General features: G+C 42.3%; 2 protein-coding genes and 1 long non-coding RNA gene across 3 annotated transcripts in view; 2 read left to right on the top strand and 1 right to left on the bottom strand.

The window, feature by feature from the left end:
* The window catches only part of LOC133491579 (F-BAR and double SH3 domains protein 2-like), a 25,847-nt gene extending 21,338 nt beyond the window's left edge, over positions 1–4,509 (top strand). The window contains exons 13-20 of the mRNA XM_061802871.1: positions 734–886; positions 969–1,103; positions 1,930–2,013; positions 2,084–2,267; positions 2,684–2,913; positions 3,101–3,317; positions 3,394–3,458; positions 4,189–4,509. Of these exons, the coding sequence (XP_061658855.1) occupies positions 734–886; positions 969–1,103; positions 1,930–2,013; positions 2,084–2,267; positions 2,684–2,913; positions 3,101–3,317; positions 3,394–3,458; positions 4,189–4,272 (1,152 nt within the window). The 3' untranslated portion in view covers positions 4,273–4,509. The remainder of the gene's footprint in view (positions 1–733; positions 887–968; positions 1,104–1,929; positions 2,014–2,083; positions 2,268–2,683; positions 2,914–3,100; positions 3,318–3,393; positions 3,459–4,188) is intronic.
* LOC133491580 (uncharacterized) lies at positions 2,854–8,557 on the bottom strand. The gene is made up of 3 exons (XR_009792440.1): positions 8,080–8,557; positions 7,762–7,933; positions 2,854–2,987 (listed from the first exon to the last, which is right to left on the bottom strand). It is a non-coding gene; the product is annotated as an uncharacterized LOC133491580 (long non-coding RNA).
* rsf1b.1 (remodeling and spacing factor 1b, tandem duplicate 1) lies at positions 7,709–22,482 on the top strand. Its single transcript, XM_061802870.1, has 15 exons — positions 7,709–7,952; positions 9,431–9,522; positions 9,858–9,950; positions 11,254–11,459; positions 11,528–11,625; positions 11,787–15,037; positions 15,553–15,837; positions 16,046–16,150; positions 16,236–16,315; positions 16,394–16,448; positions 16,515–16,695; positions 17,727–17,940; positions 18,014–18,231; positions 18,486–18,665; positions 19,373–22,482. Exons 1-15 carry the CDS (start codon positions 7,709–7,711, stop codon positions 19,804–19,806), a joined length of 5,736 nt encoding a protein of 1,911 aa, XP_061658854.1. The 3' UTR covers positions 19,807–22,482.

Genomic DNA, 22,482 nt, shown 5'->3' with positions numbered 1-22,482 from the left:
TTATTGTAGATTGGCTGGCGACCAGTTCAGAGTGTACCGCGCCTGCTTGCCGAAGATAGCTGGGATGGGCTTCTGGCCACTCCTGTGATGCTTGTGAGGATACGCAGCTCAGATAATGGATAGATTAATAATTATTGTACTAAAATAATGAAGCTAACTTGTATAAAAATGGATGATGGATAATAAAATGCAATGAATATTAATTTCTGTATATTGGACTGTTTTCTTGCTAAAATATTTAGTCAAAATTATGTAATATATTTAACATTTATTTTAAAATACATTCCTATTAAATACAGTTGAACAAAGATTTTAATAATTCTTATTTTAATTTCAAATGTTTCAGGCTCAAACTGTGATCCTTTTAAAAGGGGTTTTACTGTACAGGTTTAGCAAGTAACATTAAACATTTAAATGGTGAATTGACAACACTTAAATAGTGCTTCATCTATGCCAACATTTAATGTAAACTTTTCTAAAAGAAGAGAAATTAGCAAATTGGAACAAAGCTTAAATTTGAAAAAGCCCGACATACATGTGCTGACAGGGAAGAGGAAGTTCAAATTTGTTCCTTTCCTCCCTGCTGTTTTGTATCAGAATTACATGTATAGAATTACATGTTGCGTATATGAGGGTGTTCCCCATTTTTGGTGATACGGAGGGTTAGTCGGGCTGAAATATCATGAAAGGTGATGACATCTGTCACGATAATGGTTGCGTGGTGCTTTGCTAGACAGTAAAGGTGAAGGCTGAGGCCCGTCTGGACCTCCTGAGGCAAGCGGGTGTCGGAGTGGAAACATGGTTGAAGAGTGCCATGAACCAAGTGATGGAGGAGTTGGAGAACGAGCGCTGGAACAACCTCAGTGCCCACGATCCTTCACTTTCTGTAAGCTCACCGTCCCTTCTCCTTTGAGTTCATACTTTTTGACGGCGACCGGTTGCTCAACACGTCCGCCTCAACCCGGAAGGGAACGGCTGACCTGGAGCGCGAGGAGGACGAGGAGACCGAGGACAGCGGCGAAGTTTTGGACGACAGCAGCTCCAGCCCCTCCAGCACCTTGAAGAATTACCCCCTCACGTGCAAAGTTCTCTATTCCTACAAGGTAGGAATCTTTGTTCGAAGTTCAGGTTCACAGCTTGCAACGCTTTGCACACTTTACAGGGCGATTAGACAAAGTGTGGAACAACATGAAACAGACCAAACCAGTGAAATAAAACACAGGACCGCGGGTGGTGAATGGAGTTCTGCTAAGGAGTGCTGATCAGGCATATCGAGGTGATCTGTTCTGGAGAGATAAGAAAAGGCAATCAAATCTGGATTAATTGCCTGAATGGGAAAATCGAGATATTTTTTTACGGTGACTGTAAGTTTTTACAAATTCAAATGTTCCGGCGTAAAAACTGTGCCAAACCAATATGAGCGTTCATCTGGGATGTCACACTGTCGCGACCAGCCGAAAGAATCTTACTGGTTGGTCAAACAACGATTCTGTGATAAATTCCCGTATTTTCCGCACTATAAGGCGCACCTAAAAGCCTTTTAATTTTCTCAAAAGCCGGTCCGCCTTATATATATATATATATATCATATATATATATATATATATATTATATATATATATATATATGGATCAATATTGAGCCTTTAGCGCAGCTCCATCTAATGGATTCATAACGTAACCCCAGCCTCTACTGCAGCGTCTATTCTATGCGCCTTATAATGCGGTGCGCCTTATAGTGTGAAAAATACAGTATGCAGTCACTTTAACAGTAAAATCTTTTTTGTTGTTGTTGTTGTTGTCAACGCGAGGATGAATGTAATGTTTCGGGGACAAGAACTGTTGGGGCACAATGAAGTGTTGGGGTTATTGATCTTGGATAGTTTTCCCATTTCTCTGATGAATGTTGGTTTTTTTTTTTTTTCTTCAGGCCTCACAACCAGATGAACTGACCATCGAAGAGCAGGAAATCTTAGAGGTCATCGACGACGGTGACATGGAGGACTGGGTGAAGGTAAGGTTTGTCAGTTATTTCAGCTCAATCCCCCATTTTTTATAATCTCTTGACTGTCATTTCTCCGCAGGCCAGAAATCGTGGCGGCCAGGTAGGCTACGTCCCAGAAAAGTACTTGCAGCTGCCATCCTCCAACAGCCTGCTGAGCATGCTGCAGTCTCTGGCCGCGCTGGACGCTCGCTCGCACTCCTCCAGCAACTCCACCGAACCCGAAACGGAGCTTCCCACCGCCTCAATCAACGGAGACTCCAGCGGTGAGGCGACCTCAGAGACCCTTTGACATTCTGTTAAAAAATCTGCAGTTTTCACTCTTCTTTCCCCTCTGTGGAACTAATCAAAACAAAAAAAACTCAATGATCAATGTATCAAAAGCACTGGAACAAGTTTTATTCTGATTCTGGGGAAAGAAAAAAAAAGCAAGTATGTACAATTTGACATTGGAAATTATAAACAGTAGCCGGCAAAATACATTTTCACACATGGCAGGCAGCTTCGTTGCACTCTTCAAAAGTCTCCAATAACACCACAAAATGTTGTTGGACTTGTCACAAAGCGTTCCAAAAGGGTTCTTAATGCAGGTAGAGAACAGTCAAGGCAACACTGCATCGCAGTACTCTAAATTGAAACTACGCTGCCAGCTATTATAAATTGACGACAGTTTATTCTGTAGTGTCGTTCGCCAAGGCCTTGTACGACTACGCCGGCCAGACGGACGACGAGCTCTCCTTCCCCGAGGGCGCCATCATCCGCATCCTGAGCCGGGAGACTCACGAGGACGACGGCTTCTGGGAGGGCGAATTCAACGGCGTTGTCGGCGTCTTCCCTGCCGTCCTGGTCGAAGACTTGGCCGGCGGGGCAAGCGAGAACGGCAACGGGCAGAGAGACGGCAGCAGCGCTCAGGTAGAAAGTCAACTTTTGCCCCCTTAAGGCAGCAAACCAGACCGGGCCGAATAAATTGCACCATCTGGTGGTTGCTACAACGCAATGACATCCATCAAACTTATTTAAATGTTTTAATCCTTTCATTATTTACGAGTAACAATCGATTATATACATTTATATAATTTCCCCCCCCCCCATTTCTCAGTCTTCCCCTTGTACGCTGGCCAACTGCGAGCGCTCCCCTTGCAGCCCCTCCCATTCTGGACCGCTCCACAGCAGCCCCCTGCAGACCCCCACCACCTTGTCGTTGCCCCAATCCGGCCCCTGCAGCGCCGCCGCCTCGCCTATTGGACGGCCGCCCGCCTACCACAATGGGCACCACCGGCCGCCACCCGTCACTCCGCACAAAAGCTCCTTTCACAGTATGTGTTAAGGTTTAAGACTAAAATCATACTAAAATGCGCAAATTATTTTGAATGTGGATTTTTGTCACTTTAGGTCCGGCACAAGTATCCCCCCAGCCTCCCAAATACCCAGAGAGTGCATCAGGCAACATCCGACCTGTGAGTAAGCACACCTTAGCTTAGGACCCCTTTTAACTGTACACCACCTACCACCAACCTAGTAGTAGTACTAAAACACAATCCGTTCCAGAAGGCTGGTTGAAAACCAAAATGTTCGAAAACCGAAGCGCATTTTCCCATTACAATGAATGGAAAATGAAATAATGCGTTCCAAGTCAGAATTTTTTTTTTTTTTTTTGAAGTGATTTTTTTTAGCTTTTCCTGATAATAAACAGCATAGTATAAATACATGTATAGTTTAAATACTTTATATAATTAAATCATTTAAGAAATCAATTTATTTTTTGCTTAAAATGTATGCTTTAGCCTAGTAGAATATGCTAGCCTGGGAGTGCGTTGCTATATCTGTAGCGACTCGGCCCCCAGCTTTGTAAACCATTTTTTATTTACAAAAGTGCAGAATAACTTTAAACGAGCAATAAGCGTTAAGTCTTTTCCCTTTTTTTGAAAAGGAAAAAATCGGCGTGGTTCAGCTGGTCGGGGTGTTCGAATACCGATTTTCGTTCGAAAACCAAAGCAAAAAAAAATCTCGAAATTTTCGTTCGAAAACCGATTAGTACAAAAACCGAGACGTTCGAAAACCTGGGTAGCCCTGTATGTGATTGGTCAGGCAGATTTAAGTCACTATATGGGTTTTTGCAGTTCTCGTCCATAATTTGTGGGACTAACGGTAAAGTTTTTTTTTTGTTTTTTTTATGTTTTCTTCCAGGTCCGAGCTGCTCCTCCACCCCCCAAGCAGCACCCACGGGGGCAGGTGAAGCGGCGGGAGGAGGTGGAGATCACGTTGGTGTGAAGCGGGGATAAGAACCCCCCCAGAGGACGCTTCACACGGCCAGTGCTTTTGCTGAAAGAACAAACAAATGTGCCTTTCTCGTCTTCAAACCCAACACATCTTCATTTTGATTAGAACACCCTTTTTTTTTTCTGCGCGAGAAAATGGCTGACGACATGTTCAAGACTGTCATGTAATTTCACATTCGTTTAGGTGGTGGGGGGGGGGGCGAGGCTGGTCCTGGCTCCTCCCACCCCCAACTCAAATACTAAAAGAAGGGAAAAGTGGCAATGGTTTGAGTAGTAGGAATGTTTTAGAAAAATTGGAACACTCCAAGTTTAATTTGCTTTTCTTATTTTTTTCCTTTTTTTTTTAGAAGAAGAAGAAATTGAACATTTCCAAACCCCCTTTAGTGTTTATTTCTGACTTTTCTTGTAAAAAAAAAAAATAAACCTCCACAAGAATCCGGGATAAAGTAAGCAGTGGAGGGGACGCCTCTTCCCCCTTTGAAATTGCCTGTAAAAGATGGCATTTTCTTGCCACGCCTTTTCTCCTTCCATGTTGCTGTTTTTTATTAACCGAAACACCTTTGGAGGTTACATCGGTGCCATATCCGGATCAGGACAGACACTTTTTAGGCTTCCTGGGAAAGAGGTTTTTTTTTTTTTTTCCCCACCTTCCACCTGAGGGATAAAGTAAAATTGGCTATTTCCCGCTTTTGGAGGTAGTATCGGTGCTGTAGTTTGTAAAAAGCTCAGATTTTTACCGCGTTTCTGTCATTTACAAACGTCACAAAGTCGACCTGGCAATATTCCGTAATATGTAACCCCTTTGACACTGGTTGTAAAAGCCAGTATTTTTTCCGCCTTCCTTTTTTGACTATCCCATGTGTAAAAAAAAAAAAAAAAATTACTGTTTTTCTGAGAATTTTCCATCTTTTCCGTTTCGCTGTAATCGGCAAAAAGGGCACTGACACAAAAGGGCAGCGATTTTTGTCATGAAGTTTAATACCTGACGCTTGGAAAACAGTTGCGCGACAACGACTTAACAGTTTTCTGCCTTTTGACCACGTCGCTGCACTTTTTAGAGAACGGCGACATGGGAAAAAGCCCGCCTAAAGGTAGAAAATAAAATAGTGTATGTGCTGGGCACTGACAGTTAATTTCAACGCAACAGGGTGGGAGAAGTCTAGTAGTATTGGAGGCTAGACAACACTTTTTGCGAGGGTATTCCCCCACCTCACTTCTCGCGCCCTGTTGCGTCGAAAGCGGTCGCCGTTGTCCTAACATGCCGCGTCTACGTGAAAGCGACAACCTCCCGCTTCACCGGGTTCTGCGTCAAAGGCAAAGGCGAAAAAATCCCCAATCGTCAGTTTCAGGCTTTTTTGGGGCAACATTGCAGGGTTTTCCGTGTCAAAGTTGCCTTTGTTCATGAAAGTAGGGAATGATCCTGATGTAAAATGTATGGTGTGTGTCACACAATGAAGCACTTTTTTGTTTCTTCTTTCTCATCAGTATTTTGATTGTCAACATTTCTCCTAATTTGTTTACCGCCTGTATTGGAATGAATACTTTATTGTATTGATATTTAGCCTTAAATAGCTACCCTAGTGTCTTATAAAGTACTTTTTGTTGTTTGAAATAGCTAACAGAGAGCTTGGAGATGGATATCCTTATAAAATATTAGCAATTTTTGTATTCTTTTATTTGACTTTCTAGACGTTAGGATTGAAAAATGATTTCGTTCCACTCAATCTGCGTGGTGAGGAAAAAAAAGAAATGATATCCGTCAGCCACGTTGCTGTTTTCTCGTTGATCTCCTTGAGATCTAAATGACATCAAACTTATTTTTGAAGTTTGCATTTACCCTGTTGTATTGAAATACGGAAAAAAAAAGAAAAGTCTTTTCCCTGTTCAGAGAAGTTGGCGCGCTACTTTTTACACATTTGGTTCCGGCATGTTCATCGTGTTAGCGCTGCAGTGGCTGCCGACCTATTTACACACACACACACAAGTGGATGTTTAACAGTATTTATTGTGTACAAATAAATGTGAAATAAAGAATAGCTTCAGTGGTATGTTGATGGTTTCATCCTTTTGTTTGTCTGCCTGCTGAATCTATGTTCATCCTTATTTTTTTTAATAATAATTTATGTGCATCTTTATTTTTTTACATTATTATAATGATTTTATCTCCATTTAAAGTTTACTTATAATTGTAGTTATTTTATTATATTAAATTGATTTTAAGCACTTCTTGTTTCCTCCCACGTTCCAAAAACATGCAACATTAATTGGACACTATAAATTGCCCCAAGGTGTGATTGTGAGTGCGACTGTTGTCTGTCTCCATGTGCCCTGTGATTGGCTGGCGACCAGTTCAGGGTGTACCCCACCTCCAGACAGCTGGGATAGACTCCAGCACTCCCCCGATCCTCGTGAGGATAAGCGGCTTAGACAATTGATGGTTGGAATGGCACGTCCTATGTATGCAGCGGCCAATTAATTAATTTCATGAACGTGACGGTGTTTAATTTATATTTCTCATATTCCTCAGTTAAATGAAAGGACATTATATGAATTCATTGTCTTAGCACAGTACAGTTTTATTTTGTATTTTGTTGTAGTTAATTGCTGCCGTACTTTAAATATTGTGATTGTGTTTATTTTGCATTTAAATTAATGGGCATTTTTACATTTTGTAATGATTTTTCTCACTTCATTTGGTTATAAAATACTTTGGTTAATTATTTAATCGAATGACATGTCAGAAATGTGAATGTAAAAAAAATGGCTCAACTTATTGAGTATTCACATTTTGGTATTCACAGTCTCTGTTTTTCACTTATTGAGCTTTGTATTTACATTATTTAATTTTTGACAATCACATTTTCTGTTTTTCCTTTTTAAAATTAGCACATAAGTTTTTAATTTATACTATACCCTTTCAAATATTGATATAAAATATTATGCATTGGGCGGCACAGTGGTCGTTGTGCCCTGCAAGATGTCATGAAGGATTCTTCTGTTTTGCATATTTTATCATCAATTTGGAGGGCAGAACATGTTGCCTGAACAGTGCAACTGGCTAGAGTTTTGGCCTCACAGCTTTGAGGACCAAGGTTCAAATCCCGATCCCGCCAGTGTGGAGTTTGCATGTTCTCCCCGTGCCTTCGTGGGTTTTCTCCGGCCACTCCGGTCTCCTCCAACATCCCAAAAAACATGCATTGAATGGAGACTCTAAATTGCCCTTAATGTGGTTGTGGGTGCAACTGCATGTGCTCTGCGATTGACTAACTACCGGTTCAGGGTGTACCCCACCTCCTGCCCAATATCTTGTGAGGATAAGTGGCTCAGAAAATGGATGGATGGGTTATGCCATTGTAAATGTTTACCTAAAACTCAAAAGTCATTATTATTATTCTGTGTAATGTGGGTTTTATTTTGTTGCCTGTAGTATGCTTCGTTTTATTTTGTCATTGGCGGAAGTCCCGCGTAGCGGTTCCCCCACCTGTGCACGCTTGACGGGTTGGTGTGGAGGGAAAAAGATGGCTGCTCCGGCGGCAACGGCGAGTTGTCCCCCTGCCCTGTGTCCCAATTACGCCGTCATTTGTTCCTTCCTCGAGCGCTACGGAGCACAGCTGGACCTGCCGGAGCTCACCTTCCCGCAGCTGGAGCGATACCTGCGGGACACATCCTCAGGTAGTGCTCGAGAAAGGAAGAACCGGGGGCGGGGAGGAGGAGGCAGGAGGCAGAGACTTCATCGTTGGTACAGAGCTAACTGGGCTAGCTACGTTAGCTGTGTTGTGTTATTGTGTGCTTTACTCACCTTTACCTTCACTCTGATGCAAATTGAACCAACACGGGGTCTTATATTTGCGATAATATATGTACTTCTTTGAAGAGACGTGGTTATTCGGGTATTATTTGACCGAATTGACCGCCTGTTCGTCTCACTTTTTAGGCTTTTTATTCCCCCATCCGCTTTCCAAGCCTTTTATTAGCTTCTCCTGAACACAACACACAGCTAACCCGCTCCTTTATTCACTTGTTTTGGGGTGCTATGGTGGTGCTAGTGCACGGGAAGCGTCGGGAGTGATTAAATGATCTCCCGGATCGTTTAAATGCCAGCAAAGGAAGTAGAAAGACACACTTTAATTACTGTTAAAACACTAATTTATGTGGCGCTTAGCAGCTTCTCCGGTGTAGTTCCGTTGAGTGCTTTCAAATTAAAGGCACCGGTAGGAGTTTGATTTGTACATAGTTAAAGTGCTTCCGGTGGCTGGACTCATTGTTTTGGGCTTTGGCCATGGTAGTACGCATGCGTCATTTCGTCAAACGACACCTGAATAACTTATTTCTGTTCAATTTTTAGATTCATTACACTGTAATTCATTTTTTAAGCAAATTAAAAAGCACATTTGCAGTGTCCTGCCACTGTAAATAATAGAGGATTTAAATGGTCGTTAAATTTAGGTATTGCATTTTATGTATTACATTATTAAAATTTTTGTCGTTATACTATAATGTAGTTGTATATTCAATATAAAATTATATTTACATTTGAATTTTTCAAATGCAGTTTCATGATACTTTTCCATTAATGATGAATCAACACTCATTTTAAGTTATTTAGTGTATTTATACAATGTGTCATATATGTTAGTGTACATCATTTTATTTACTTTGACTGTTTATTGGATTTTAATATTTTTGTGTTTCCATTTTGTTATGTAAGCACCTAAATACATTTTATAAAATAGCCTTCCTCTGAAATTGTTCATCTTTTGCATTTACATTGACCAAGTCGTATTTAATATAATATAATTTCTAAATCTTTTTTTACAGAAAAAAATGATTTTTGGGTCAAAACCTGTGCATATTTTGTCATGTTAATTTTATTACTATAATAAATTGTATTCTTGTTGGTAATGTAGAGCTTTGCGACACCATGTGAATTGTGAAATATATATCGTTTATTAAAATGTTAAATCAACATTTTCATATTGACATTGTGTTCGGGTTCCCTATTTAATTTCATTCATTGAGTTAAATTTTCACAATTCAGACTCACATTCATTGGATATTATTTATTTTACATGTTTATTTTCTTCCCCAGAATGTAGAGCCTACTAGCATGAAATCAGTCTTCTTTCTGAAATATCTTTTTTGTTGTTTAGTTCCCAAGTTGCTTGTTGATCTTCACGTCAAGTTGCTGAGGAAAATTGGGAAGTCGGTGTCAGCAGAAAGATGGGAAAAGCATCTAGTCAAGGTAAAGAAAGAAAAACATCTTAAATTCAGTATTGGAAATGATGTGGAAAAAATGCATAAAAATAATCTTATAAGGGTAAAATGTAATTTGAAATGTTATTGAAAAAGAACTGGGGAAAAAAAGTCCACATTTAGTTCCAAAATTTTGGCGGGATTGACAGCAACATTTTTACCGACTTTGATTTATTTTAATTTAAAATTTTTTAAGCTCTGATGTAGTTAAAAATTCTTTTATACAGCGAGACGTGCCAATCCGATAAATCTATTAGTAAATGACAGTAAATCATCAATTAATTATAAAGGACCATCTCTTTTTTGTTGTTGTTGTTGTTGCAGATATGCCAGGAGTTCAACACGGCTTGGGCGTGGGAACTCGAAGAAAAAGGCTACAAGAGTATGACATTGGATAGCAAGACGGCCATCCTGAAAGTAAAAACACCGACGCGCACATCGTTCTGATTCTGTCTCAAAAAAAAAAATCCCATTGGAAATTATATCAAGTCAATTCATCCACTCTGTAACCAAACTGCCAATGTTAAATTTCTGCATTAGTTAATGTTTTAAAGGAAAGGCTTTGCTTTTACTTGATCATCTGTCCGAGACTAAGAAGGGACAGTTTTTAGTGAGGACTCCTCACCCTCTCTCCTTGGCAAAATCACTTAATTTTGAGTATTACCACAACCCTATGATTGACATACATTTAAAAATGATTGTACCGTGAACATATAAAAGTTTAGTTTGATTATTCACTCTACTTTGCAAATTATTCAGTAACAAAACAAACCAATTTGCCTAATTAAAATCATCGTCCCAAACAGAAAATGGATAAATCTATATTGCTGCAATTATTGCACTTTATTTTTAATTTTTTTTTTCCCTATGCAATCCTCTTTTAAAGGAACCTGTGGTTTTTAACTTTGCAAATGCAGCATGTTCATAGCATGTCTATGATATGAGCCAGGTTTACACACAATTTGTTAGCTTTGATAGCTTCATAAAGTTATCAAAAGCTTTGCACATGACTGTTTGTTATAATGAGTGAGGTCAAAATGACAAATTAAGCATCGCAATTTTCACAGTTAGCGGTATGACCCCGCCCACCACCACACACACACACACATGCTCACGCACATGCATACACGGAATAAGGAGACAGTCATATGTGACGTCACTCACCGAAACAGTGTTTGGTTTTGTTCCCGTGACAAATGTAGTTGCAATGAGAGTGATAAAGTTGTGTTCAAGCAGAAAAGCTATGAGTGACATTTGGCGGGAGGATTTCATGAGCTAGGTGCAGGCTAGCCAGCTTGATCACCAATTGGCCAGATAAGTAATTATAAGTAAGTAAGTAATGAGTAGCGGGCCAGGGTCAATGAAGGTATGTGTTGGCCTCGACCCAGACACAGCGGAGTTATGTTTTGGTGGCATCTGTGCATATATGCCACGTTTTCACTTGATAATAGCTTGTGTTATCTGGAAGAAACTTTCAGTTATGTTCCAGCAGGGATCCAAACATAATGCAGCAGGTCGCTTTTAACTCAAATGCAGTTCATAATGATTGAGAGGGCGTCACGCGGTTCTCTCCATTTCCTGTTCATTAGTTTCATCACAGGTTTGGATGATGGATTTCAATGATAAGTTTTATTTTGCCTTGATTTCGGTTACATTACAAATTGTACAACTGTCGGTAACAATGCCTAAAAAGCGCAACGTGTCGTATTTCTCTGTGCAGTATCTGTGTGAGTGTCAATTTGATGACAACCTGAAGTTCAAGAATGCCATCAACGAGGAGGAGGCGGACAAGATGCGTCTGCAGCCCATCGGCCGTGACAAGGACGGCCAGATGTATTGGTTCCAGCTGGACCAGGATAACAATGTTCGCCTCTATGTGGAAGAGCAGGATGACCTGGACGGCGCCTCATGGAAGTGCATCGTCAGGTAGGAGGGGGAGGGGGGGGGCAGCGTTGTTTAATTGATGTTGACTGTGGTTTCGTTTTACCACGTAGAGATCGCAACGACTTAGCGCAGGTGTTGGCTCTGCTAAAGACACACATCGATCCTGAGCTCTTGAAGAGAGACGCCAAAAGTGAAGAGGATAAAGCAGGTAACTTCTAGTTCCGAGGGCAAAATGGTAAATGGTAAAATGCGACCATGGTAAATGTGCAGTTAAGATCGCCTTGAATTTTATTTTTGAATTATTGGTGCATTCAACCAGAAAACATGTACCCATGAGTTTTTTTTTGTTGTTGTTGTTTTTGGTTTCAGGTGAGGTAAAGAAAGATGAGAGCTCATCAGATGATGACAGCAAAGACTCCACCAAGGGGGCCTTCCGTTTGTCACCGAAAACGGAGAGTAATGGAAAAGTTGATCACACAGATGACTTCACGTCAGAAACACCTGAGCTAAAATCATCAGTTAACGGCATTGTGGAAGGTGCGTTCGAAAAGCCTCTGGATCACAGTTTACCAAACAAAGTCCAAGTCATCAAAGAAGAGGTGATGGACATGTCTGACACCAAGCCCAAGATGGAAAGCGAGGACCCTGGTCCAAAGTCCTCCCCTGAGGAGTCCACGAGGAACAGTGTAGACAAGATCCAGCAGATAAAGAATGAGCAGCAGGCCAAGATTCCTCTTAAGAAAAGAGGCATGAAGTTCGCACCTGTCTCCCAGCTCAAGGAGGACGCCAAAACCAATACCTTGTCTGAACAGAAACACAGTGGAAATGAAAATGTCAACGGTGAAGTACAGCCCACATTGGAGGCACGTCTCCAGCCTCATTTGAGTGAAAAGGAATCATCTTTCACAAAGGAACAAAAAGAACCTTGCTGTCCGGTGAATGTCAAGATTACGCTGGTAGACAAGGAAAATATCGTTGCAACGGAGAAGGTGGCAAAATACAGTTCTAAGGAAGCCGATGACAGTTTGTCGTTCAATCACGAACAAAGTAAGAATTTAAAAGAGCCCAAGAGAACGCACAGGGATATGTTAGAGAAAACTGAAAAATCAAATCACGAGGTCACAAATAAAGAGCATGACTCGGAAAAAACAAAGGTAAAACCGGACCATGTGGGCCCATCGACTGAAGAAACAAAGAAATCAGAGATGATGGAAAGGAGTGAGACAGAAAAGCACACCGGTGAGAGCGAAATCGATTTGACGCCAGCAAATAAGGAAGTATCGCACAAAAACAAAGTTGTGACCAAAAATGAAGAGGCACAACAAAGCGATGCAGTGAGCAAAGAGGTGGCGCAAAACCTGACTGTTACTAAAAAGGGAGCTAAGTCAACGAGCCAGCAATCTCAAGACTTGTCTACCCCATCTGTAATCAAAAAGGTGCACATGGAAGACTTGTGTCAGGAGTTGACAATTAACGAAGCTGTGAAAGTCAATAGAGCTTCAGTGTTTAACTCCGAAAATACAAAAAAGACAGAATCCAATAAAGATGACCAGTGTCACGATGATGCCGAGATGAACGATTTGCCTTCCAAAACCACAGAAAAAGTTGTGAATACCGCGAAACTCAACTTGGAAAAATCACGGCAGGACGACCACCCTAAAATCATTGCATCTAAAACGCCTGAAAGCACAGTTGCCAGAGAACCAGACCTTGTACAGGAACCCGGTGACAAAACGGGGGTGGAGCAGGCGCTATCTGAAAACAAAAAGAATGATGACGCCAGTGAGAAGCTTGAATTTCCAGAGGGCAAAAGCCAAAGGGAATCCGCAAGGGACAAAATTTCCAAAAGCAGTAAAGCAACCGAGGAAGATGCCCCAAATAAATCCACACTGCTTAAACCCAACGGTGAAAGCTCAATAGAAGAAAGTGTCATCAAAACTCTAACCGCTAAAAGCAAAAACGAGGTGGCAAACAGCAAACAGGATCTGCCAGACGTCAAGCTTAATTGTCAAGAAGGAATAAAGGAATTCACAAGGGATAAACTCAGCAATAGCGACAGATACACCCAGAAAGAAGCTGCTGATGGATCTAAAACGGTAAAACACGGTGACCAAAAGGCAACAGATCAACATGACGACAAAGTTCTGGGGAAAACTGAACGATCGGTAGACCTGGGCAAGTGCAAAGAACTGGTCGTTGATGAAGTGAGCAAAAGGAAAGACGAGGAAGACTCAAACAAAAAGGAAAAGAACAGCAGCGAAATTACACCAGATGGAGAACTTCAATGTCAAAAAGAGTCCAAGACTGAAAATTTTTCCAAAACGATGGAGAAAGACACTCCAGATGAATCCAAAATGTCGAAACCCAATGACCAAAACATGACCCAAGAACTTGACTGTAAAGCTCTGATGAAAACCAAGCAATTAGAAGACACGAGCGTGAGCAAAATTGAGGACAAGTCCAATAAGGAGGCAGAAAACGTCAACGCTCCGCAGGACTCAAAGCATAAATGTGAAACAGATTCAAGAATGGAAGACAACTCCAAAACAGTGGGGAAAAGTGCTGATGATGGACCCAAAGCTGCGAAACCCAGTGATCTAAAGGCAAGGGAAGAGTTTCCCTGTAAAACGCCAGTGGAAACGGAGCAATCAGAAGACACAAGCGCAGTGGCTAAAAGTACATACGAGGAGCACAAGTCCAAGGTTACGACAGAAACCAAGCTTCAATGTCAAAAGGATTCCGCTACAGAAGAAGTTTTCCAAGGCATTGCCACGGTGGAGGAAGACACTCCTGGTGAATCTGAAACAACCCAACCTATTGACCAAAAGGTGACGGAAGACAGCGGCAGAAAAACCCCGGTAGACACCGAACCATCAGTAGACAATAGCAAGGAAGATGGTTCTAAGATGGAGGCGAAAACTGTTGGCAAAACCCAGCCAGCCACAAAGCGTAAATGTCAAGAAAGCAAAAACGATTCTACAACGGATGAACTTCATCCAAAAGATGTTCCTGAAAACAATGAAACACTAAATCCAAAACACAGCGATCAAAAGGCGGAAACTGGGCAGTCGAAAAATGAAAGCGAGGCGCCTAAAATGGAAAAAGAGGAAGACAAGTCCAAGAATCTGCCAGAGGCCAGTCTTGAATGTCAAAGTGAAATGGATTCCACAAACGATAAAGTAATTCCAAAGGATGTTCCAGAAGAAACGGCACAACCCTACGACCAAGCTGGAACTGTAAAACGCAACAGCAAAGAAGCCGTCGCTGACCAGGTGTCGAAAAGCAAAAGCGAGGAAGACGAGTCGAAAAAAGAAGCCGAAAACGGCAGCGAAGTTCAGTTGGAGAAAACGGACGCCCGGTGGAGAGTCAACACGGCGGCCCACCGGCGCAAAGTCAAACTTCAGCAGGAGGAGAAGCCGGGCGACTCCGATTCGGACACCAACGCGGGTGGCAGGTCCTTGAGACGATCGCCCAGGATATCGAGACCGACGCAAAAGGCGGTGGAGGTCCTCGAAAAGGTGACGGACAAGCCGCAGGAGAAAGAGGACGAAGACGTCAAGGTTGTCGTAAGGAAGCCCAGAGAGAAGAAGGTGAATCTGGATGGTCAGGACAAACAAAAGGTTTGATATGGCCCTCAAATACAATTTTAGGAAACAATTATATATATGTACACAATTGTATGTGTTGTATTTTAGGGGGGGGGGCGCATTTGCATCAATATCTGCAGAAAACGTTCTTTTTGTCAAAACATACACATACAAAACATACTGGTCAAAAGGTTCAAAACACCCCAATGTTTCCCTTGTTTTTTTTAGTTGAAATTCATGCAGATTGTCCCATTGTACTTAAAGTATTGTAATTAAAGGACAGAACAATAATCAATTTATACACCAAAATCTTTTGAAAAGTTGTGACTCCTTAAGGTTGGACAGATATAACTGCCATGTTAGTGTAAGCAGTGCACGTCAGCAAGGAAAGGGTTTAAACTACAGAAGCCGCTACAAAAATAGATTTAGAAAAATTGTCCTGATAAATGACATCGATTACAGAGATCTTCTGGTTTTATCGTGGCCTGGGTTTCACTTTACTGGTCCTGTCTTTGCTTAGCGAAGTCATCTTTTCTTTTGGTGGATAGGGGAGAAAGCGGCGGAAGACACGCTGGTCCAACCTGCGCGCCCGCCACAAAAGGAAAGGCTCCGAGGAGGACGACGACGACGGCGACGAGGAGTCCAGCGAGGACGAGGAGAGCGAGGAGGAAGAGGACGACAGCGACGAGGACTACAAGGTGGAGCGAGAACGGAAGAGGCGCCGACGCAACCAGGAGCGGCGCAGCTCAGACTCGTCCACGTCCTCGGACGACGACCTGCCGCCCAACGATGACCCCTGCAAACATTGCGGCCTTCCCAACCACCCAGAACTGGTGGGTAGTGGCACATTCCCCTCCCACCTCGACAAAACCCCCCATTTAATGAACCTTCCACACAACAGTTAAAAAGATTGAGAGAGAAAATAGTTTGTGGAATATTGAAGATTTCATTATCCTTCATCCATATATTTAACAATAACAGATAAAATATTACTAGCTCGGTCAAATGTAATCGATTTCTTATTTTTCTGTATTTGTCCAGATCTTACTGTGCGATTCGTGCGACAGCGGCTACCACACGGCCTGCCTCCGGCCGCCCCTCATGATCATCCCCGACGGAGAGTGGTTCTGCCCGCCCTGTCAACACGTAGGTGTCAAACCGAAATCTCAAATTGTCAATCGGCCTTTAGCATTCACGTTGCGCTAAAGACCGCGACTACTTACCTCTGTAGAAAAAGCTGTGTGACAACCTGGAAGAACAACTGCTAAACCTCGACGCCGCCTTGAAGAAGAAACAACGGGCAGAGAGAAGGTGACACCTCCCGGCCGCGCTCATTCCAAAGTGGCCTCGGATTGCCACTGACGCTGTCTTTTCCCCGCCATTTTCCAGGAAAGAGCGTCTCATTTATGTCGGAATCAGCGTGGAAAACATTATCACGCCCTCGGTAAGGTTGCGGCGAGGACGCCAAACCCGCGGTTTTTGCCCACGGCCTGAATTTCCCTTGTCTCAGGCCGAGCTGGAGCAGGAGAAGCAGGAGGTGATCGTCAAGCAGAAGAAGGAGACCAAACGCAGTAAGAGCTGGGGCCGACGCTCCACCCGGGCCAAGAAAAACATCAGCTACAGATTCGACGAGTTCGATGAGGCCATCGAGGAGGCCATCGAGGAGGATGTCAAAGAAGCAGAGGGCGGAGGTGAGCTCTGACTCAATGTCGTATAGAGAGATCTTAAAAAGTATTTGGAGTGCGAGTTTTCATCATTTATTAGTTAAAGAAAAATAGCACAGTAAATTTGAAATAAATAGGGCTATGTACGACTAGGTGATTCTAATTTTGATCCGATTGCACCCGAAACGGCGATTGTCGAATAAGGATTTTCAGATTTGAACCGTCACGAGTCTTATAACATTTTTATCCTGTGTCACTTGATTAGCCTTCCTCTGCTGACGTTTTAGTGGAATCGATTCTTTTCCTGTTGAATTCCAGCCCCGGCTCTAAATGGAATCGCGTGACACCAGTTCATAATGCGGGTCGGCTGCTAAATAGACATATTGGTAGTCTGAGGTTCTACATCAAATGTAGCTCTCGCAACATTTCCGCTCACTTTTTGTGCCCAGGAAAAGTGTCCCTTGAGTGTAGCATTTTTTTTTTTAAATATTAATTATTATTAACATGAATTTGAGGTGCTGGTTACATTTTTGTCCATTATGCATCTCCTTAGCTCTGTCTGGGCTGCCTTACCAGTAAAAAATAACCTTAATAGGAATGGGATCCATAATAACATTTTTTTGATTGTAGTAAATTGGTAAGCATGTAACTGTGATTTGACGAACGCAATTATAATTTTTATATATTTATTTAGTGCGCCTCTAGGCTCCAGCTTTCCCGCAACCCTTGTAAGGATAAGCAGCTTGGATAATGACATAACATGACATTTATTCATGTATTATAACAATACATCATGATGAAATAAAATGATTTGATTATACGAATGCTTGGTTTTGAAATTGAATATCTATTGACCTCTTTAAAAATGTCTGTCTCAGTCTGTTAATTATGGCATTAGGTAACAACTACATACTCGGGTAGAACAACTGAGTAAGTTATTTTAAGGTCTTGAGATTCCATCGCTAATCACACCCGTAACTTTATATCCGCGGGCATGACTGACCACACCCGTACATTTTTCAAATGTGAGCGACTGACGTCATGAAAATGGGGCACAGGAGCCGGTCGCGGCAAAGACATGGCCAACATCACGGGCAGCCGGGGGAAGGACATGGCCACCATCATCCAGTCGGAGGAGGGCAAGGAGAACGGCCGACCACCTCGGCCCAACGCCGGCCAGCGCAAGAAAAAGCGGCGACGCCTCAACGACCTGGACAGCGACAGCACCGTGGACGACGACGAGAGCGAGGACGAGTTCCTCCTTAGCGAAAGGTAGACAAAAAAAAATGTTGCCGTATTCTTGGTGGTTTACACCCGATCACGACTCCCGTACGTTTGGCTCCAGCTCCGAGGAAGACTTTGTGGCGTCCGACAACGAGACGGCGGCTGAGACGGACGCCGACTCCAACGGCAGCGACGGTGACAAACGCCGCTCGCCCAGTTCCCGTAGCAAGAAGTCGACGAAGCGACGACACAGTTCCCGAAAACGACGGAGACCCAAAGGGTACTCGGACGATGAGGAAGTAGAGACGGACGAGGACGACGTCGATGAAGACGAAATTGGTACGAGGGATGCTTCATTCGTGTATAAGGGTCCTCGTTGTACGATCCTACGGCAGCAGCGTAACCCAAATTTGTTCATGTCCGAATTACAGTAAATATTTGGACGAAAAACACTTTATGATACACAAATATTACACATAGTATTTTAAAATAACATACGATATTAGATGAAAAATACAAATGTTGGCGGTAAAACAGACATGAAAAAAAAGTTTACAGTGGCTATAATAGTTTTCCTTTTTTCCCCTCTGCAGCGAGCGAACGTTCCAGCGAGTACAGCGACAGCGACTTGGATGTGAGCCGGCGGCGCTCGCGGCGAAGCCACCAGGCTCAGGTCAACTACTGCGAGACGTCCGAGTCGGAAGAATCCCAGGGCGGAATCAAACCGGAGAAATTGAAATCCAGAAAGCGCTTGGACACCTCGGAGAGCGAAGGTGGGAGGAATTTGAAATAAAAAAAAAATAATAAAAATCACGTAATTGATGATCATATCATGTGAAAGTGTTAGCCAAATTATTGACGCAACGGGAAAAAAGTACCCTGTATCATCTCTGAAGTTGTAAAATTGCCACTTCAACTTTGCCCCCCCCCCCCCCCATTGAATGTCACTTACATCTCTTGAAATATTTTTCAATCATCTTTAGCCCGTTGAAGTTAATGTTCCAGCCCTTCAAAATAAAAACTGAAAAAAATGAACTAGAGAAAAAACATGAAGTAAGTAGGCGCATGATTACATGTCATGTAAAGATTTCAATGGTTTTTCCATCATTTGATGCTTGAATTCCTCGTCCTTCTGGTATGCGCACCGAGGCCATCAACAGGCGGCGTAATACCGGCAAAATCCATATAGATTTGATGACGAGACACAGAAAAAGAATGTCGCAAAGAAAATTAAGAAGCATTAGCCGTTTTATGCATGCGATTAAGCATTTTGCACCTGTGAGTATTGTACGCTCTGCATTTGTTGCTCCATATACACTATGTTGATGTTACGGCCATTAGCCCGTCTATGGCATTCCCAGTTGTGTGTTAGGTGGTTTTTGGTAAATACACACCATATAATTCTCTTCTTTGAAGAATTGCTAACTATCTGCCAAACTGCTACTTTGTCCTGACATCGTTCCTGCTTCTCGCCTCCCAGCGAGCTTCTCCAAAGATTCCGAGGACGGTTCTGGGCGCCAGCGGTCCAAACGGCGAGTCTACTCCTCAGAAGAAGACGAGGAAAAGGAAAAGTCGAGGCATCGTCGTCGTCATCTTGCCCTGAAACGCCGGAGAGCGTCGGAAGAGGAGGAAGACTCGGACGACGACTCGGACGAATCCTCCGAAGAGGACCGGCCCGTCCGCAAACGGGTCAACCGCATTGACTCTGATGACGACGACGACGAAGAGGAAAAACCAAAGCAGACGAAAGCCGCCGAGGACAAGACGGCTGAGGAGAAGCCCACTGAGGAGGCTAAGACAACTAACCAATCAGACTGCAACAACGGGCAGACCACCAAGGACGACGAAGACGAGGACGACCTGCTGGGCGTCACGGACCTCGTGGACTATGTCTGCAATAATGAACAATTGTAAAAAAAAAAAAAAAAAAAAAAAGGTGTACGATTTCATTTTATGTGCTATTGTATTTTTATATTCCTGTTATTTTTATTATACCCTCCTCTCATCATGTAAAAACAAACAAAAAAAAGTCCTGCTCACCTGTTCTCCATGTGGCCCCGCGCCTCCTGTTTTCAGTGACCCTATTCCACATGGAAATGCGGGTGGTGGGGGTGGGGAGGGGGGGTGGAACGCTATTCTGTAGGTTTTTATACGGTAATACGGTGGTACCTCTACTTACAAAAGTCTCCAGTAACGACAAATTCAGGTTACGAAATGGAAAAATATTCTTTAGTTACGAAGGAGAATTCAGGATACAAAAGGAAAAAAAATGGGCGACTGATTCGCAGCAGCCGAATTCCACCGTGCGTAAACATCCTGTGTTTTGGTTTGTGCGGCGCGCTAGAGCTGTCTGTCCTCCCATTGGCTTTCGCCGTAGCATCTTCCTGTCATCCCATTGGCTAGTAGGGATGTCGCTATTTACCCATGATGCGTTTCGTTTCCCTCGAGCGCTTCCACACACTAGCGCACATGGGTAAAGTACAGCCTTTTTCATTTTTTTTTTTTTTTAAATTCATCTTTCTTCATCATGGGCCCCAAGAAATTAGTGGAATTAAGGGGTGTGTGTGTGTGTGTGTTTACATTCGTAGGTATGTTTTCTCTCAGCAGTCAAACGTTCGCCTCCTCCTCCGTCCCCCACGATGCCTTTTTGCTTCTCACTCCGTCTTCTCTTTGCACAGTCACCCAACGCCAAAGGTAAATGAACATCATTTTTAATCATTCGTTCCATTATGTACTATGAATGCTCGTTTTTTGGCGGGGGAAGGGTTAGGCTATTTACATGTAAAAAGCGTTTCTACTTAAGAAAAATTCACGTTACAAAAAGATAGAGGTACCACTGAAAATTAAAAAGGTGTCACGCGTATGTGAAGGTGTGAATGTATACATGCTCTTATGAAATAAGTTTTTTGTTTGATTTTTTTTTTTGTATAGTGTACACAAAAGTCTTTAACTGCCATGTTATTTTTTTTAACTTTTGGAGGAAAACAATCCCAGTGATGCTATTTACTCATTTTTTTGTGTGTAGACGTGCACGTGTGTGTATACTGTATACAGACACATACATACATAGTGAATGTGAAGAAAACACTGAAACCTCTGAAGTTGAGCACGCAAAAAGCGTGAAATTCCCAAATCTTGATTTGCCTCGTCTGACGAGGTTTGCTGGTGTTGGCACTTGTATCAAAGACTTTTCAAAAAAAAAAAAAAAAAACTTTTTCATTCTTCCAGTTACCTGACAAAGTGATGTTCATACGGTCAACGGATAGCGCCAGCAACTAAAGTTCGCTCAAAACATTTTGCAACAACTCCCGGGAGTATTCAGCAAGTGCTCATTGCTAATGTCCACACTAAAATCCAAGACACTCATCAGTGGCACGCTAGTCTTCGTCGACTTTACTGTAATCAATGACCCAAATAGTTATTTTTAGAAGACATGACTTTTTACATCATCTGGACCTCAAAAGTCTTTGTTTTTAAACTTTGTCATCAATATCGCAGAAGTTTTCACCAAGTCTTCACAAAATGACGTTGGCTACTGCAGCTACGTCACTGGTTTCGATCCAAGACTAGAGCGTGTTTAGGTTTTAAGGACTTTGTTTCTTGTAATTAATATAATGTTGATGTCGAATCAAAAGTAATTTATATCTCACCAGTCAACCAACTGAATGAAAACATGAATAGCTACATCTATTCATACATAGCTAATAGCTAGCCAGTCCGTGGCCAGGAGCAAACATTAGCGGCTAGAAGCTAACATTAGCGCCTGGATCAAACACTTTGCAATAAGTTCCTACCAAAAAAAAGTCATCAATTTTGTTTGTGTATTTTAAATAATATAATTTCTGTTACCTAGTGACATTTTATACATAGAGTTGTATCTGTAGATAAGGCTATGAGGCACTAGTTCAAATTCCAACACTATTATTGATGATACAAAGCTTCTCCCACACACACAAAAAAAAAAAGAAAATTGAAAGAAACAGCGCATATTTCAAATTTAAAGTCCAAATTGTACCGCTTTTGTGGGGATTTTCAACTTGTGAGGTTCCACTGTGTGTTCGTCGCTTGTGGTCTATCAAAAACAATGTAAAAAGTATTATTTTCCTTGTACAAACTTTTTAACTAAAGTAACCAACTATTTTGTTTATTTTATTTTTTTTTTTGGGGGGGGGGTGCTGGGACGGGAGCTATTGTCTTCCCTGTTTTTTGTCCGTAACAGTACCTCGTTTTAGAATTGCATGGCCAGGCCGGATAAAGACGCTTCGAAAGGGAGGGGGTCCGCGGACTAGCGCGATCTTAGCTTAGCACTGTTTAGCGACACTACATGCTGAGTCACAATAAATACATGGAATTTGGGTGGTTTTGACTGTTGTACAGTTGAAATACGCAGTAGCTGCATGGGAACACAAACAATGGAAAAGACTGTTGACAATTGAGTGGAATTTTTAATTTTATTTTTTTTGAACTATTACCTCATTATCAATGTGGGCGGAACCCGGCGTCCTCGTGTATAGAACCTAGCTGACCCCTTTTTTTGTCAACTGTTATTTCCTAAGATCTTGTACATTTGTTATAATAAAACTGCTTTGA

This window comes from Syngnathoides biaculeatus, chromosome 18, assembly GCF_019802595.1.
Source record: "Syngnathoides biaculeatus isolate LvHL_M chromosome 18, ASM1980259v1, whole genome shotgun sequence".
In the NCBI taxonomy this organism is placed as follows: Eukaryota; Metazoa; Chordata; class Actinopteri; order Syngnathiformes; family Syngnathidae; genus Syngnathoides; species Syngnathoides biaculeatus.
The sequence above is the reverse complement of the archived record's forward strand: the minus strand, read 5'-3'. Positions and strand labels throughout refer to the sequence as shown.

Bases quoted from the DNA above. Each gene is read 5' to 3' on its own strand.
- rsf1b.1 (XM_061802870.1), top strand. From the start codon at position 7,709: ATGCTTCGTTTTATTTTGTCATTGGCGGAAGTCCCGCGTAGCGGTTCC. The intron at 11,626-11,786 runs GTAACTTCTAGT...TTTTGGTTTCAG, and splicing joins AAGTGAAGAGGATAAAGCAG to GTGAGGTAAAGAAAGATGAG. The intron at 18,666-19,372 runs GTGGGAGGAATT...CTCGCCTCCCAG, and splicing joins GGACACCTCGGAGAGCGAAG to CGAGCTTCTCCAAAGATTCC.